Below are 18,668 nucleotides of genomic sequence, written 5' to 3'. Positions count from 1 at the left end.
CAATTCTGTCAGATAATACTCAGTTTCTTCCTGAAAATGATTGCAATCACAAATTCTTTGGTATTATTATCTTCATTTAATTTGCCTTAAATGAAAAAACACAAAAAGAATTGTCCTGAAGCCAAATTGGATATCATTCCACACCAAACATAAAAAAGGGGGTGGACAAAAGTATTAGCACCATTCGAAAAATCAGGCGATGCTTCTCTAATTTGTGTAATTAACAGCACCTGTAACTTACCTGTGGCACCTAACAGGTGTTGGCAATAACTAAATCACACTTGCAGCCAGTTGACATGGATTAAAGTTGACTCAACGTCTGTCCTGTGTCCTTGTGTGTACCACATTGAGCATGGAGAAAAGAAAGAAGACCAAAGAACTGTCTGAGGACTTGAGAAACCAAATTGTGAGGAAGCATGAGCAATCTCAAGGGTACAGGTCCATCTCCAAAGACCTGAATCTACCGTGTCTACCGTGCGCAGAGTCATCAAGAAGTTTAAAGCCCATGGCACTGTGGCTAACCTCCCTAGATGTGGACGGAAAAGAAAAATGACAAGAGATTTCAACACAAGATTGTGCGGATGTTGGATAAAGAACCTCGACTAACATCCAAACAAGTTCAAGCTGCACTGCAGTCCGAGGGTACAACAGTGTCAACCCGTACTATCCGTTGGCGTCTGAATGAAAAGGGACTGTATGGTAGGAGACCCAGGAAGACCCCACTTCTTATCCCGAGACATAAAAAAGCCAGGCTGGAGTTTGCCAAAACTTACCTGAAAAAGCCTAAAACGTTTTGGAAGAATGTTCTCTGGTCAGATGAGACAAAAGTAGAGCTTTTTGGGCAAAGGCATCAACACAGTTTACAGGAGAAAAAAGAGGCATTCAAAGAAAAGGACACGGTCCCTACAGTCAAACATGGTGGAGGTTCCCTGATGTTTTGGGGTTGCTTTGCTGCCTCTGGCACTGGACTGCTTGACCGTGTGCATGGCTTTATGAAGTCTGAAGACTACCAACAAATATCGCAGCATAATGTAGGGCCCAGTGTGAGAAAGCTGGGTCTCCCTCAGAGGTCATGGGTCTTCCAGCAGGACAATGACCCAAAACACACTTCAAAAAGCACTAGAAAATGGTTTGAGAGAAAGCACTGGAGACTTCTAAGGTGGCCAGCAATGAGTTCAGACCTGAATCCCATAGAAAACCTGTGGAGAGATCTAAAAATGGCAGTTTGGAGAAGACACCCTTCAAATATCAGGGACCTGGAGCAGTTTGCCAAAGAAGAACGTCTAAAATTCCAGCAGAGCATTGTAAGAAACTCATTGATGGTTATCGGAAGCGGTTGGTTGCAGTTATTTTGGCTAAAGGTTGTGCAACCAAGTAATATGCTGAGGGTGCCAATACTTTTGTCTGGCCCATTTTTGGAGTTTTGTGTGAAATGATCAATGTTTTGCTTTTTGCATCATTCTCTTTTGTGTTTTTTCATTTAAGACAAATTAAAAGAAGATAATAATACCAAAAAATTTGTGATTGCAATCATTTTCAGGAAGAATCTGAGTATTATCTGACAGAATTGCAGGGGTGTCAATACTTTTGGCCATGACTGTAATTAGAGTAGTAGATTGAATTACAGTTAATAGCACTATGCCACTGCTAGAGGCTTTGATAACACAAAATATTAGCCTATTTCCACACAGATAAACCTTTGTATACTACTTCTTTGTAACTCTTTAGTCTATAGAGGGAAGCATATTTTCTCAAAGAAGACTGCATTACTTTATTAACCCAATACTTGCCAAATTAAAATTTTTACAAGTACGGATTTATCTGAAAAGGGCGTCCCAATATTCATTTAAAAATGACAATGACATGATTTCCTATTTTTTAAAACATTCATTTTACAAACAACACAAAAAATTGGACCTAATTATAAAAATTATAAAATCTTAGTTGCTAGAAGCTAAAGATTAGGCATCCGCAAAAAAGTACATTGGTAGATAATGGGTTAACCCTTCTATAAACTACGTTTTATGGAAAGACTTCTGATTTGCAAAGAAAAATGGTCAAAATTTCAGCCTATAGACATGCAAAACTGGTAGAGACATACACCAAAAGACTTGCAGCAGTAATTGTAGCGAAAGGTGGTCATACAAAGTATTGACTCAGGGGGGCTGAATAGAAATGCACAGCACAATTTTCAGATTTATATTTTTAAAAATTCGAAAACCGTGTATCATTTCCTTTACACGTCACAAATGCTTGCTACTTTGTGTTGGTATAGCACGTACAATCCTAATAAAATACACTTAGAACTTTGTGGGTGTAATGTGAAAAAATGTGGAAAAGTTCATGGGATATGAACAATTTTTCAAGGCACTATATACACATCGGGTATTCTAGAATATGCATGTCCCCGTAGTATATGTACAATGATGATTCCAGAATTCGCGGCAGACTGTGCCCGTCGCTGATTGTTCGAGGCAACCTTTATGACATCATCGTCGCCATGGCAACCATTATGACATCTATGTCGATACTGTGCCCGTCGCTGAATCAGAAACGTGGGATTTCTACTTCCTTTATGACATCATCGTCGCTGTGCCCATTGCTGATTGGTCGAGGCCTGGCGGCCTCGACCAATCAGAGACGCGGGATTTCCAGGACAGACAGACAGACAGATGGAAAAACCGTTAGACAATTATATATGTAGATATACTAGATTGTGGCCCGATTCTAACGCATCGGGTATTCTAGAATATGCATGTCCCCGTAGTATATGGACAATGATGATTCCAGAATTCGCGGCAGACTGTGCCCGTCGCTGATTGGTCGAGGCAACCTTTATGACATCATCGTCGCCATGGCAACCATTATGACATCTACGTCGATACTGTGCCCGTTGCTGATTGGTCGAGGCCTGGCGGCCTCGACCAATCAGAGACGCGGGATTTCCAGGACAGACAGACAGACAGACAGACGGAAAAACCCTTAGACAATTATATATATAGATACACACACACACATTAGGGGGAAATAACTATTTGATACACTGCAGATTTTGCAAGTTTTCCCACCTACAAAGAATGGAGAAGTCTGTAATTCTTATCTTAGGTAAACCTCAACTGTGAGAGACAGAATCTAAAAATAAAAAGCAGAAAATCATATTGTATGATTTTGAAATAATTAAATAGAATTTTATTGCATGAAATAAGTATTTGATGACCTACCAACCAGTAAGAATTCTGCCTCACAGACCAGTTAGTTTTTCTTTAAGAAGCCTTCCTACTGTGCTCTCATTACCTGTATTGATTGCACCTGTTTGAACTCGTTACCTGTATACAAGACACCTGTCCACAAAATCAATCACACTGTAACCTCTCCCCCATGGCCAAGACCAAAGTGCTGTCTAAGGACAACAGGGACAAAATTATAGACCTGCACATGGCTGTGATGGGCTACAGGACAATAGGCAAGCAGCTTGGTGAGAAAGAAACAACTGTTGGTGCAATTTTTAGAAAATATAAGAAACACAATATTACTGTCAATCTTCCTTGGTCTGGGTCTCCATGCAAGATCTTGCCTCGTGGGGTAAAGATAATTCTGACAAAGGTCACGAATCAGCCCAGAACTACACGGGAGGACCTGATCAATGACTTGAAAACAACTGGGAACACAGTCTCAAATAGTACCGATAGTAACACACTATGCCATCATGGTTTCAAATCCTGCAGGGTAGGTCCCCCTGCTCATGCCATCATATGTACAGGCCCATTTAAAGTTCACCAATGCCAATGACCATCTGGATGATCCAGAGGAGGCATTGGAGAAAGTCATGTGGTCAGATGAGACCAAAGTATAACTTTTTGGTATCAGCTCCATTCGCCATGTTTGGAGGAAGAAGAAAGATGAGTACAACCCAAATAACACCATCTCAATCGTGAAGCATGGTGGGGAAACATCATACTTTGGGGGTACTTTTTTGCAACGGGGACAGAACAACCGCACCATATTGAAGGAAGGATGGATGGGGTCATGTATCACAAGATTTTGGCCAACTTCCTTCCTTTGGTAAGAGCATTGAAGATGGGTCAATGCTGTGTCTTACAGCATGACAATGACTCAAAACACACAGCCAGGGCAATTAAGGAGTGGCTCCGTAAGGAACATTTCAAGGTCCTGGAAAGTCAAAGTCATTTCAAGGTCATGGCCTAGCCAATCTCCAGACCTGAACCCAGAGGGAGCTGTAACTGAATGTAACCCAACAACAGCCCCAAAACCTGAACTATCTGGAGATCTGTATGAAGGAGTGGGCCAAACTCCACTCTGTAGTGTGTGCAAACTTGGTCAAGAACTACAGGAAACATCTGACCTCTGTAATTGCAAACAAAAGATTCTGTACCAAATATTAAGTTCTGTTTTTACATTGTATCAAATACTTATTTCATGCAAAAAAATGCAAATGAATTATGTAAAATCATACAGAGTGATTGAGAATAATATTTGAGCTATAATTTCTAGTTAATCATTTGTATCCTATTTGGCATGTGATTGTAAAGCTCCCTTTCTTTGTACAGCTGTAACAAGACACCTAGCTGCAGGTGGTCAAGCCTCAAAAGGCTGTGAGTGACAGATCTCACACCTGGTGCCAGCTAAGCTCAGGACAAAAGGTTTGCTTGCAGTAATGGACTCCATGCAGTGTAACTGCTTTTTTCAACCAGCTAGGATTTCATAATGTGAATATGGACTTATCATATGGCCTATCCATACACTGGTTACATTTTAAAGATCTCTGGAAAGGACCAAACGCCTTCAAGGGTCTCAATATGCTATAGCATACCCTTGTGGGGAGTTGGCTATTAGAAGCAAGGTAGCAAAGCTGTGTTTGGTCTCCACGCATAAAAGTTGCTCAGCCGGATCCGTTGGTGCCCAAACCATCTCCCTAGGACCATCCATTAAGGAGTTATGACCCATTATAGGTTTTGGAGTTTTTAGCTGCCAGAGGCAAGTAGAGGGGATTTAGGTTCAGCCCAGATGGCTGGAAGGGAGGGACCTAAGGGGGTTAAATGTTCATGTAAAGGATGGCCTATTGCCTTTCTCTGGGGATGTTGCAATGACATATCCTGTGGGAGAAGTCAAGGAACAGAAGGGACCACCAGCCCCCCATGTGGCAGCCCCTCCCCCACAAACCAGACCTTTCATCTGACTGGTAGCTGACACTCATATTCTGCATACTTTATCCTACCACTATGTATTTGCATATCTGACCATTGTATATGTATATCCATTGTGTACATATATATATAGTGTTTTGTCTAGTGTGTCCTTAAGGCGATTAAATATATCATGTAACATTGTGCTGCTCTTTTAACTTGATCCACGAATGCACACGTCCCTGATCTTGGCTTTACTTTCAATGCTACGAGGGCTGGATTCTAGCCCCATATAATCCCACTAATGGACCGGGTTATATGTAACGAGAAACTGGTGGCAGTCTTACCGGGCTGACAAGGCGCTGTTTAACTGGTGCTAGTGAAAGGGGCCTCTCAGAATGTCAGGGTTGTGTAGTGCCATGTCAGTGACTGCGTGAGCCACATTCTCTCACTTCCCGTGTCTTCCTGGGCCTCTGTGGACGGGGGTCTTGGTAAAACTGTGCCAAGCTGACAACGTGTCCCCAGGGGGTGCAGAATGGCTTGTTGGTGCAAGTAAGGAGAGTGTATGTGATCCACTCGGACCTAATAGTGACATCAGGCTGGGTGGTGCTGTGAGCCTGTGAGAGTTCTTCCCATGTGGTGGCAGCGGTGGGATTCTTCGTGATCTCTCTGGTGCCATCCTTCACAGTAATTTTCTGGATTTTTCTTTACGATTCTGTCTCCCACAGTTGCAGTGTACCTACGATAAAAATTACAGACCTCTCCATTCTTTGTAGGTGGGATAACGTGCAAAATCGGCAGTGTATCAAATACTTATTTTCCCCACTATATATAGATATATATACACACACCATATATATATAAGTAGAAAAAGAGGAACAGCACCAGAAAAAATGACTTAAAGCGTGCATGCTTCCCTGACTAGCATTCCAATGGCCTTTCAGACAGTAAACATAAAGGAAAACAGCACAAAAAGATGTAAAAAAGAGGACTTTAACCCCTTCATGACCATGGGATTTTTCATTTTTCCGTGTTCGTTTTTCACTCCCCTCCTTCCCAGAGCCATAACTTTTTTATTTTTCCGTCAATTTGGCCATGTGAGGGCTTATTTTTTGCGGGACGAGTTGTACTTTTGAACGACATCATTGGTTTTAGCATGTCGTGTACTAGAAAACGGGAAAAAAATGCGGTGAAATTGCAAAAAAAGTGCAATCCCACACTGGTTTTTTGTTTGGCTTTTTTGCTAGGTTCACTAAATGCTAAAACTGACTTGACATTATGATTCTCCAGGTCAGTACGAGTTCATAGACACCTAACATGACTAGGTTATTTTTTATCTAAGTGGTGAAAAAAAATTCCAAACTTTGCTAAAAAAAAAAAAAAAAATTTGCGCCATTTTCCGATACTCGTAGTGTCTCCATTTTTCGTGATCTGGGGTCCGTTAAGGGCTTATTTTTTGCGTGCTGAGATGACGTTTTTAATGATAGCATTTTGGTGCAGATACGTTCTTTTGATCGCCCGTTATTGCATTTTAATGCAATGTCGCGGCGACCAAAAAAACGTAATTCTGGCGTTTCGAATTTTTTTCTCACTACGCCGTTTAGCGATCAGGTTAATGCTTTTTTTTAGTTGATAGATCGGGCGATTCTGAGCGTGGCGATACCAAATATGTGTATATTTGATTTTTTTTTTTTATTGATTTATTTTGATTGGGGCGAAAGGGGGGTGATTTAAACTTTTATATTTTTTTTATTTTTTTCACATTTTTTTTAACTTTTTTTTTTTACTTTTGCCATGCTTCAATAGCCTCCATGGGAGGCTAGAAGCAGGCACAACGCGATCGGCTCTGCTACATAGCAGCGACCACAGGGTGGCGCTCACAGCCACCGCTCATCAGTAACCATAGAGGTCTCAAGGACCTCTATGGTTACAATGGAGACGTATCGCCGACCCCCGATCATGTGACGGGGGTCGGCAATGACGTCATTTCCGGCCGCCCGGCCGGATGCGGTAGTTAAATGCCGCTGTCTGCGATCGACAGCGGCATTTAACTAGTTAATAGGTGCGGGCAGATCGCGATTCTGCCCGCACCTATTGCGGGCACATGTCAGCTGTTCAAAACAGCTGACATGTCCCGGCTTTGATGCGGGCTCACCGCGGAGCCCTGCATCAAAGCAGGGGATCTGACCTCGGACGTACTATCCCGTCCGAGGTCAGAAAGGGGTTAATGCCCTGTGGCGTGGCAACGTTTCGGATAAAATAAATCCTTTCTCACGCTTGCTCAAATATATATATATATATATATATATATATATATATATATACAGTACAGACCAAAAGTTTGGACACACCTTCTCATTTAAAGATTTTTCTGTATTTTCATGACTATGAAAATTGTAAATTCCCACTGAAGGCATCAAAACTATGAATTAACAGATGTGGAATTATATACTTAACAAAAGAGTGTGAAACAACTGAAAATATGTCTTATATTCTAGGTTCTTCAAAGTATCCACCTTTTGCTTTGGTGACTGCTTTGCACACTCTCGGCATTCTCTTGATGAGCTTCAAGAGGTAGTCACCGGAAATGGTCTTCCAACAATCTTGAAGGAGTTCCCAGAGATGTTTAGCACTTGTTGGCCATCTTGCCTTCACTCTGCGGTCCAGCTCACCCCAAACCATCTCGATTGGGTTCAGGTCTGGTGACTGTGGAGGCCAGGTCATCTGGCGTAGCACCCCATCACTCTCCTTCTTGGTCAAATAGCCCTTACACAGCCTGGAGGTGTGTTTGGGGTCATTGTCCTGTTGAAAAATAAATGATGGTCCAACTAAACGCAAACCGGATGGAATATCATGCCGCTGCAAGATGCTGTGGTAGCCATGCTGGTTCAGTATGCCTTCAATTTTGAATAAATCCCCAACAGTGTCACCAGCAAAGCACCCCCACACCATCACATCTCCTCCTCCATGCTTCACGGTGGGAACCAGGCATGTAGAGTCCGTCCGTTCATCTTTTCTGTGTCGCACAAAGACACGGTGGTTGGAACCAAAGATCTCAAATTTGGACTCATCAGACCAAAGCACAGATTTCCACTGGTCTATTGTCTATTCCTTGTGTTCTTTAGCCCAAACAAGTCTCTTCTGCTTGTTGCCTGTCCTTAGCAGTGGTTTCCTAGCAGCTATTTTACCATGAAGGCCTGCTGCACGAAGTAACTTAAGTATCTTAACAGTTATTTTAGAGATGTGTCTGCTGCTAGAACTCTGTGTGGCATTGACCTGGTCTCTAATCTGAGCTGCTGTTAACCTGCGATTTCTGAGGCTGGTGACTCGGATAAACTTATCCTCAGAAGCAGAGGTGACTCTTGGTCTTCCTTTCCTGGGGCGATCCTCATGTGAGCCAGTTTCTTTGTAGCGCTTGATGGTTTTTGCAACTGCACTTGGGGACACTTTCAAAGTTTTTCCAATTTTTTGTACTGACTGACCTTCATTTCTTAAAGTAATGAAGTCCACTCATTTTTCTTTACTTAGCTGCTTTTTTATTGCCATAATACAAATTCTAACAGTCTATTCAGTAGGACTATCAGCTGTGCATCCACCAGACTTCTGCACAACACAACTGATGGTCCCAACCCAATTTATAAGGCAAAAAATCCCGCTTATTAAACCTGACAGGGCACACCTGTGAAGTGAAAACTATTCCCGGTGACTACCTCTTGAAGCTCATCAAGAGAATGCCAAGAGTGTGCAAAGCAGTCATCAAAGCAAAAGGTGGCTACTTTGAAGAACCTAGAATATAAGACATATTTTCAGTTGTTTCACACTTTTTTGCTAAGTATCTAATTCCACATGTGTTAATTCATAGTTTTGATGCCTTCAGTGTGAATTTACAATTTTCATAGTCATGAAAATACAGAAAAACCTTTAAATGAGAAGGTGTCCAAACTTTTGGTCTGTACTGTATATATAGTGTGTATATTCATTGGTAGAATTTATTTATTGAAATCTGCGGACTGGATTTCTACTTCCAACTTGTTAACTTGTTCTGTATTAATACTTGTGAGGGCCTTAAAGATGATCTGTAATTTTTTAAATATTTTCTCCCTTTAATACAACTGCTACAGGTCGGTGAGGTTTTGGTTTCTGATACCCCCACCGATCACTGCTTAGCTGGCAGGCCCTCTGAGCTCCTCCATGAGCTCCTGCACAGAGCGCTGCATGTGCTCATGGACTTTCTGTCTGCATTGATCTGCAGCGAAAGGAAAATATAAAAATATAATGATAGGTGCCCTGCAAATTTCTTTGTATTGCTTTTTATACCATTGACATGCTGTTCTCCTCATTTCAGGTCTGGACACCACAAAGGACCCTTGCCAAAAAGTGAAATGCAGTCGACACAAGGTTTGCATAGCTCATGGATATCAGAAAGCAATGTGTATAAGTCGAAAGAAGTTGGAACACAGGTAAATTTGGTATAAAAGACTATCTCCCAACTAGCTCCCGCTGTGTTTTCTCTTCATTCCCATGTAAGGAAATATGTTCTGTAGACTTCTGATTTCTTATGAAAATAAGGTATTTCCCATATGTTCTCTCCACTCTTAGTGGCTGGTTATTTGCAGACAACATATGAACAACGACCAGTTTTTGGTCATGTCTTTCTGTTCAGTTGTCACATAATACATACAGTAGGTTTAAAAGACACCGGTCCGTCAAATTCAACCGTTCTCAATCAATTATATTATACATTCTCTGTCACTTTGTTAACACACAATGACCTTTATTATGTGAAAAGCATCCAGCCCTTTAAATGTGGATATATTGTTACTACATCTTGGCATGGGGCATTCCACAGTCTGACTGCTTTAACTCTAAAGAACCCTTTCCTATTAGCTGGAATATCCTTTCCTCCACCGCCTTTCCAACTGAAAAATGAAAATGCTATAGGTCTCAGAAAATGGCAACACAAGACATTTTTTTCTTACAGTTTTTTTCACCATTTAAATAATTAAAAAATCCTTGAGGAATGTGGTATCGCTGTACTTGTACTGACCTAAAGAATCATGATGCCGGATCAATTTTACTACACAAAGAACACTGTAAAACCAAATCCCCAAAAAATAATGTCGAAATTGTGGGGTTTTTAGCAAATTTCATGGCATTTGTAATTTTTTCCTGTTTTCTAGTACCGTATATACTCGAGTATAAGCCGAGATTTTCAGCCCAAATTTTTGGGCTGAAAGTGCCCCTCTCGGCTTATACTCGAGTCAAGGTGGGCGGCAGGGTCGGCGGGTGAGGGGGAGAGGGCGCTGAGGCATACTTACCGAGTCCCAGCGATCCTCGCGCTGTCCCTGCCGTCCCACGGTCTTCTGTGCTGCAGCTTCTTCCCCTCTTAAGCGGTCACGTGGGACCGCTCATTAGAAAAATGAATAGGCGGCTCCACCTCCCATAGGGGTGGAGCCGCGTATTCATTTCTCTAATCAGCGGTGCCGGTGACCGCTGATAGAGAAAGAGGCTGTGGCACCGAAGACCGTGGGACAGGCAGGGGCAGCGTCAGGATCGCTGGGACTAGGTAAGTATTTTATATTCACCTGTCCGCGTTCCAGCCGCCGGGCGCCGCTCCATCTTCCCGGCGCCTCCATCTTCCCGGCGTCTGCGCTCTGACTGTTCAGGTCAGAGGGCGCGATGACGCATATAGTGTGCGCGGCGCCCTCTGCCTGATCAGTCAGAGCGGAGAGAGACGCCGGGAAGATGGAGGCGCCGGGACCGGACGCCGGGAGCTGCAAGCAAGAAAGGTGAGTATGTGTTTTTTTTTTTTTTATTGCAGCAGCAGCGGCCATGGCACAGATTTATGTGGAGCATCTATGGGACAAAATGAACGGTGCAGAGCACTATATGGGGCACAGATATGGGACAATAATGAACGGTGCCGAGCACAGTATGGGGCACAGCTATGGGGCAGTATGAACGGTGCAGAGCACTGTATATGGGGCACAGATATGGGACAATAATGAACGGTGCCGAGCACAGTATGGGGCACAGCTATGGGGCAGTATGAACGGTGTAGAGCAGTGTATATGGGGCACAGATATGGGGCAATAATGAACGGTGCCGAGCACAGTATGGGGCACAGCTATGGGACAAAATGAACGGTGCAGAGCATATATGGGGCACAGATATGGGGCAATAATGAACGGTGCAGAGCATATATGGGGCACAGATATGGGACAATAATGAACGGTGCAGAGCATATATGGGGCACAGATATGGGACAATAATGAACGGTGCAGAGCACTGTATATGGGGCACAGCTATGGGGAAATATGAACGGTGCAGAGCACTGTATATGGGGCACAGATATGGGACAATAATGAACGGTGCCGAGCACAGTATGGGGCACAGCTATGGGGCAGTATGAACGGTGCAGAGCACTGTATATGGGGCACAGATATGGGACAATAATGAACGGTGCCGAGCACAGTATGGGGCACAGCTATGGGGCAGTATGAACGGTGTAGAGCATTGTATATGGGGCACAGATATGGGGCAATAATGAACGGTGCCGAGCACAGTATGGGGCACAGCTATGGGACAAAATGAACGGTGCAGAGCATATATGGGGCACAGATATGGGGCAATAATGAACGGTGCAGAGCATATATGGGGCACAGATATGGGACAATAATGAACGGTGCAGAGCATATATGGGGCACAGATATGGGGCAATAATGAATGGTGCAGAGCACTGTATATGGGGCACAGATATGGGGCAATATTGAACGGTGCATAGCATATATGGGGCACAGATATGGGACAAAATGAACGGTGCAGAGCATTGTATATGGGGCACAGCTATGGGGAAATATGAACCGTGCAGAGCACTATATGGCACAGCTATGGGGAAATAATGATCTATTTTTATTTTTGAAATTCACCGGTAAATGCTGCATTTCCACCCTAGGCTTATACTCGAGTCAATAAGTTTTCCCAGTTTTTTGTGGCAAAATTAGGGGGGTCGGCTTATACTCGAGTATATACGGTATATTAGTATTATATGGTAAAATGAATGGGGTAATTTTAAAAAAATGAGTCGTCATACAAAAATCAAGCCCTTATATGACTATATGGACAGAAATATAAGAAAGTCATAGTTCTTGGAAAAAGGGGAAGAAAAAACTAGAACACAAAAATGAAAATTTTCCTTATCAGGAAGGTGGTAAAAGTAACCATTATTTTGATTTACTAATCAATAGTTTGTATACCCATGGTAAAGTCTACACACCTCTATTAAAATGCCAGGTTTCTGTTATGTAAAAAAAATCATACCAGGAATCATTTCAGAACCTTTTCTATCTTTAAAGGGAATCTGTCACCAGATTTTTGCTTCCTCATCTGAGAGCAGTATAGTGTAGAGACAGAGACCCTGCTTCCAGCCATGTATCACTTAGTTTACTGGGTGCTGCAGTTGTGACACAATCAGATTTCTTAGATGTAGAAAGTAGCAGAGCTCAGAAAGCTAACCCCGCCCACACCAGGCTCTATATGTACATTGTCCATTAGTAGTGAGTGACTTATCAGAGGAGGAGGCGTGGTCAGACCGGTGCTCACAGGTACACCAGTCCAGCAGTGATAATGTCCTGGTGTAAGTAAACAACAGGGAGCAGCCCAATAAGTGACACATCTTTCAAATCTGTGTCTCAGCTCCTATCTCCTGCTGCCTTCAGATTACATAGCAAAAACCTGCTGACAGATTCCCTTTAACCATCTGTGTATCAATGTCTGATTAACTTACTGTATGTGCATTACTAAAAAGAAATATTAACTTGTCTATTGCACCATCTTTCCCTCAGACAAAATGTCTGTGTCTGCCTCTATCTCCACCTCCATTCAACTTAATGAGCAGCAACTTTCATCTCCTCTTTTGGGAATGAGACAGTCATATTCTCTGAATACAGATTTTACAGATTTCACCCATAAATTTAGAGAGAAAGAATAGTCTAGGAGGAGAAAGAAACAAATTTCTATCATAACATACATTACAACATTTCTTCTTTTCAAGTATTCTATTGATTTTTAAAATAAATATTTGGGGGGTGGATCTGTTTTGGAAGTAGAGGTGGCCTACAACCCTCTGCTGTTTACTTAAATAGGCTGTCCACCACTTTAGCATTTATGACCTATCCGTAGGATAGGTCAACAATGCTTGATCAGCCGGGGTCCAACACCCGGCACCTCTGCCGACCAGCTGTTACGGTGTCAGCGACATTCGGCCGTAAATACAAGCTGTCTGTCTTCTGATAGTGGCCGAGGCTGGGTACTACATATTCAAATCAATAGGAGGCGGATGTGTAGTACCCTGCGGAGGCCACGATGAGAAGGCGGCCATTTCCACTAGTAACTACCTGCCGCCAACACCAATAACAGCTGATCTTAAGAGGCGCCGGGTGTCGGACCCCGACCGATCAGACATTATCACCTATCTTAAGGATAAGTCATCAGTTCTAAAGTAGTGGAAACCTTTTTAATTCTACAAATTGCAGACTGGGTGGCAGGGGCGCTCTGTTCTCTCTACAGATGGGTACTGAAGTGGATATTCCATAACTGTCTAGGAAATGACCTGTGATTGATGCTCACAACTGAATTTGACTTTTTATTCTACTCATACAATGACGTACAGGCAAAAGAGATGGAAGTAACAGTTTTCTTTATCCGTGAATTATTTGATTGGAAGTTAATATAATTACTCCTTCTGCATTCTACATTCCAGCAACCTGACAGCTGCTAACTAGAGTCCCTCATCCGCACCATCTGTTACGCTATCCTGGTAACATCAGTGTAGATGAAAGCTGTTTGTTGATCCCCTGCATCCATACCGACTGCTATGAGGACAGCACACTTACACAGACATGTTTATTCACTGCTTTAGGCTACAATTGAAAAGTGTAAGGCCTTCGATCTTGATACCAATAGGAACACAATATTTCATTTTTTATTGCCATTTTTTTCTTCTCCAGAATTAAACAACCCAACCTCAAACTCCAGGGGAACAAGGATAACCTTTGCAAACCATGCCATGTAACTCAGCCGACACCAGTCTGTGGTTCTGATGGACACACGTACAGCTCCGTGGTGAGAAGTAATTGCATTTCATAGTAGATATGATATGATACTGACCAGTGAATTAATAAAGGGGAATTTGCTACATAGCTTATTCATTTCTAGAGAAATGGAGTTATGGGCAATTTGCAGCACTTTTGCACCACCGGGTAATTTATTATCTGTGATGTTAGAAGTTGTGTGTTGAAGAATTAATATAATTAGTACTTTCATGACTTAGGGTACCGTCAAACAGTGGCACTTTGATCGCTAGGACGGCACGATCCGTGACGTTCCAGCGATATTGTTACGATCTCGCTGTGTCTGACACGCTACTGCGATCAGGGACCCCGCTGAGAATCGTACGTCGTAGCAGATCGTCTGAAACTTTATTTCATCGCTGGATCTCCCGCTGACATCGCTGAATCGGCGTGTGTGACGCCGATTCAGCGATGTCTTCACTGGTAACCAGGGTAAACATCGGGTTACTAAGCGCAGGGCCGCGCTTAGTAACCCGATGTTTACCCTGGTTACCAGCGTAAACGTAAAAAAAACAAACACTACATACTTACCTTCAGCTGTCTGTCCCCGGCGCTCTGCTTCTCTGCACTCCTCCTGCATCCTGTGTCAGCGCCGGCCAGCCGGAAAGCAGAGCACAGCGGTGACGTCACCGCTCTGCTTTCCGGCTGACCGGCGCTGACAGTGCAGAGGAAAGCAGAGCGCCGGAGGACAGACACGGAATGTAAGTATGTAATGTTTGTTTTTTTTACGTTTACGCTGGTAACCAGGGTAAACATCGGGTTACTAAGCGCGGCCCTGCGCTTAGTAACCCGATGTTTACCCTGGTTACCGGGGACCTCGGGATCGTTGGTCGCTGGAGAGCTGTCTGTGTGACAGCTCTCCAGCGACCAAACAGCGACGCTGCATCGATCGACATCGTTGTCGTATCGCTGCAGCGTCGTTTCAGTGTGATGGTACCCTTAGCATATGTACACACAATCTAATCTACTTTTAAGATTGACTATCTGTTCTTATGTATTTGCTATGCTTTGGCAATGCATTTACATAGCAGGCATTTTACCTACATTTATATTTAGAACTTAAAATAGGAGGGTCCACGTGAGGCACGCGCCCCCCATTAGTTCACAGTGGAGAGGTGGAAACGTATGTTTGGTCTCTCCTAGGCTTTAATAAATTATCGCTTTATGATCAGTGGCAGTCCGACCTCTGCAATGCCAACTAATCCTGAGAATTAATGGGGCTCCTGTCTGATGTAGCATTGTGTCCCTTTCTAATCTTTTCCTGCACAGAGGGGCTTCCAGACACCCAAAAGTATAGTAATCTGTAGTGCAACCCCAAACAGTGAGGGGAAGACTGTATTTTTTTTACTTTCTTAAAGGGAATCTGTCATCAGGTTTTTGCTAACCCATCTAAGAGCAGCATTATGTAGAGGGAGAAACCCTGATTCCAGTGATGTGTCACTTCCTACTCAGCATGCTGTAGTCTTTATAAAAATTCACTCCCTGTTTTATCTGCTGCAGATGTTATGTGAATGTTGAGCTCTGTATATCCCCGCCCTCATCACTGATTGGCAGCTTTCTGTACACAGCGGCGAATCAGTGGGGGGAGCTTATAAATGTGGAGGACTACCTTGCAGCAAGTTTGCTAGTCCTCTAGTGATAATCTCATGCTAAAAAACAGTGATTTTATGAAAACTACAGCAAGCAGACCAGTAAGTGATACTTCACTGGAAGCAGGCTCTCTACCTCTGCATTATGCTGCTCTCATATTAGGTGGCAAAAATCTGGTGACAGATTCTCTTTAAGAGACAGAGGGGGTTTGAGAGATCAGATCTCAACTGATCAAAAAGGGATTACATATCATAACTTCATATGTCATCACTTTTTTTTTAAATTGAGAAATCCCTTTAAAATCTAAGGGCAGCTAAGTGAACGAGGCTGTTTTTTTTCCTTCTATATCCATATACTATAACGTGAGCGTGATGATGAATGCATTGGTCCCTCTCCACCTTGGATGGAGCCACCACAGATCAGATATTTAAGGAACACCCTATCTACTGTATATGTCAAAAAGAATTATGATAGGAAACCATTTCATGAGAACAGAAAATATTATATACCGTACTTTCAGTAGCCAATAAATACTTAAAAATAGTGGAAGACTAGTTTGGACGGAAGTGCGGCTCCTTAGAAGCATGTGTACATAGGTGCAAATTAATACTATGTCCAAGATACTTGTCCTTATACATACTAAGATGTGTGCAAACTTCTATTGCCACCATTATAATATTGCTAGAATGCATTATTCCAACTAGTGACCATGGAGTGATGATATTGTACAGCTCTGCGCCTTCTGGGAATGATATTGAAATCTACACTTCCAATTGCTGGTTCTAAAGCAAGTCAGGTTGTGAGAAATGGCTGCCGGCAAGTTCACACATTTGTCTGTAGGGATTGGCATCGCAGCCCACTGATCATGATTCTTTCTCCTTTATTAGTGTAAACTGGAGCAGCAGGCATGTCTTAGTAGCAAACAACTGACTGTTAGATGCCAAGGCTCATGCCCGTGCCCAACAGAAAACACTCCCACAACGACGACCTCCACCACTGTGGACAACAAGCAAGGTGAAGATCTTCCGCTACAAACGGAACCCTCTGAAATATTTGTAATAACTTCATTGCAGGCACAAACGCACAGCTGGAGTGGTGCAATTAACGCGAAGGTACCTGCACCCAATATTATACTTATCAGCGGCTCCTCAACTGTTCCTGGCACCGCTCCGGTCCCTATCTGCCATCTTGTGACCCCAACATTTAACTGATCGGACGTCAGAAGTAACGGTAACGAGTTCTTAATGTAAGTCTATGAGAACCTCGTTCTGTCCCTCATAGACTTACGCTGAGTTGTGACCTCTGGATTAACCAGCAAACCCTGGAGGGATCCAGTAGGTCATAACCTGCAGAAGATAACCAGAGCAGCATTAAAAACAGATGAAGATGGTAGCTGGTGAGTATAATACTAGGGGCAGGAGCCTACATTAGTGGCACCACTCCAGCGCTGCAATATAAAAAAATTCTAGAGAGCTGCTTTAAAAAAAAGGAATAAAAATCTAGCATTGTATCAAAGCATTGACCATAACTCTAGTAGTTGAGATAGAAAGCAGGGTTCTTAACTCCAGGCTAGACAAGTATTTTACTAGAATCGAAAAACACTACAGGCAGAAGGTATGATGGAAGGCAAGTGGTTAGTTGGAGCATTGCAAATCATGTAAAAATCTGGACTAGGGTCAGGAGCGTACACAGAAATCATGGGGCCCCGTACCAAAAATCCTAATTTCCACCCCCCAAAAAAACAATATATTCTGTGGGGTCACAAAAGAGCATATCCCACAACTTTGCACACCTTACAAAGTAATTCTGTCTATCTTGAAGCCTCTTAGTGTTCCCACACACCAAGATACCACTTTCATGGCCCCCAAAAAGTATGCCAATAAATGTGCCATCAAACACAGTAGGATACCCCCACAGTGAATTCCTCCATAATACCCTCCACACCACATTATGGTGACACTACAGTACCCCCGCAAAGTATGATGCCTCTGCAGTGACCCCCAACATAGTAAGATGGTCCCCATAGTCCCCTGCACACTGTATGATGGCTCTGACACAGCCTCTACACAATATGATGACTCCCACACAGCCCTCCATACAGTATGATGGTCTTCCATACAGTATAGTGGTTCGACACAACCCTCCTCACTGGATAATGGTCTGCACACGATATAATGGCCCCCACAAAGTCCTCTGGACAGAATATTGGTCCGCACACTGCCCTCCACACAGACCCAACACAACCCTGCCAACAGTATAATTGGCCCCTACACAGTTCTCCAAACAGTATAATTGGCCCCCACAAAGCCTTCTAAATATTATATTGGCCACCACACTGCCCTCCAAACAGTATAATCACCATCAGACAGACTTCCAAACAGTATAATTAGCCCCTACACAGCCCTCCAAACAGTATAAATGCCCCCACATGGCCCTCTTGACAGAATAATGGTTCCCACACAACCCAGCACACAGAATAATTTGCCCCCACACAGCTCCAGACAGTATAATTGGCCCCCACATAGCCCTCTAAATATTTTAATGGCCACTACACAGCCCTCCAAACAGTATAATGACCATCACACAGACCTCCAAACAGTATCATTGGCCCCCACACAGGCCTCTAAATAGTATAATTGCCCCCACATTGCCCTCTTGACAGAATAATGGTTCCCATACCACCCTCCACACAGTATAATGACTCCACACAACTCTGCACACAGAATAATTTGACCCCCACACAGCTCCAGAGAGTATAATTCGCCCCCACACAGCCCTCTAAATATTTTAATGGCCACCACAC

The 18,668-nt window shown here is 43.1% G+C and overlaps 1 protein-coding gene across 2 annotated transcripts in view; it reads left to right on the top strand.

The window, feature by feature from the left end:
* SPOCK2 (SPARC (osteonectin), cwcv and kazal like domains proteoglycan 2) overlaps positions 1-18,668 on the top strand; it is a 186,011-nt gene that overhangs the window by 151,725 nt on the left and 15,618 nt on the right. For both annotated transcript variants that reach the window (XM_069753316.1, XM_069753317.1), the window contains exons 3-5: positions 9,490-9,604; positions 14,153-14,267; positions 16,753-16,879. In XM_069753316.1, coding sequence (XP_069609417.1) covers positions 9,490-9,604; positions 14,153-14,267; positions 16,753-16,879 — 357 coding nt within the window. The remainder of the gene's footprint in view (positions 1-9,489; positions 9,605-14,152; positions 14,268-16,752; positions 16,880-18,668) is intronic.

Source organism: Ranitomeya imitator, chromosome 2 (assembly GCF_032444005.1).
Source record: "Ranitomeya imitator isolate aRanImi1 chromosome 2, aRanImi1.pri, whole genome shotgun sequence".
NCBI lineage: Eukaryota > Metazoa > Chordata > Amphibia > Anura > Dendrobatidae > Ranitomeya > Ranitomeya imitator.
Note: the sequence above shows the minus strand (reverse complement) of the source record. Positions and strands in the feature narration are given on the sequence as shown.